General features: G+C 60.1%; 1 protein-coding gene across 1 annotated transcript; it reads right to left on the reverse strand.

Annotated features, from left to right (window-relative positions):
• Nucleotides 1–69: 69 nt before the first annotated feature.
• Nucleotides 70–460, reverse strand: H257_19341 (hypothetical protein; the record flags this gene model as incomplete). The annotated part of the gene is made up of 2 exons (XM_009848488.1): nucleotides 70–171; nucleotides 239–460. The coding sequence occupies 2 exons, from the start codon at nucleotides 458–460 to the stop codon at nucleotides 70–72; spliced, it is 324 nt and encodes a 107-aa protein (XP_009846790.1).
• Between the last annotated feature and the right edge of the window lie 36 nt (nucleotides 461–496).

Below are 496 nucleotides of genomic sequence, written 5' to 3' on the forward strand. Positions count from 1 at the left end.
CTCTCCTTACGGAGCCATGTTCGCTCAGTAAGCGCTTACGTCGCTGACGTTGACCGCTCTTCTCATCGCTTAGCGAATGATCTTGAGGATGTTGAGCGCCGCGTTGGTTGGCTCGAGTCGCCCCAGGCGATGCAACATCGGGTCTCGGACCTCGAGCGTCAAGTTGCTCAACTACAGGGTCAACTTGACCTGTTAGTCCGGATGCAGCCGTACGGCTCTCACCCTGTGGCAATGCCACCCCCAATGGCTCTGCAGCTTCCTGCCGCCCCGCAGTATCCTGCGTACCCGACCTCTGGTGCTGGGCGTCAGCATCTTGCTGCCTCGCAGCCTCCTGCTGCTTCGCAACCTCTCGCTGCTTTGCAGCCCTCATCCGACCCGGCGCTAGCGTCTCAGGGCTCACCCGAGCAGGGTCCCGGTAGGGCTTGAGCAAGCCAACATAAAACACCGGGTGCGTACGCATCTTCTTTGGAAGATTGAGCGTGTACGCTAGGCCCTT

Source organism: Aphanomyces astaci (assembly GCF_000520075.1).
Source record: "Aphanomyces astaci strain APO3 unplaced genomic scaffold supercont1.504, whole genome shotgun sequence".
NCBI lineage: Eukaryota > Oomycota > Saprolegniomycetes > Saprolegniales > Verrucalvaceae > Aphanomyces > Aphanomyces astaci.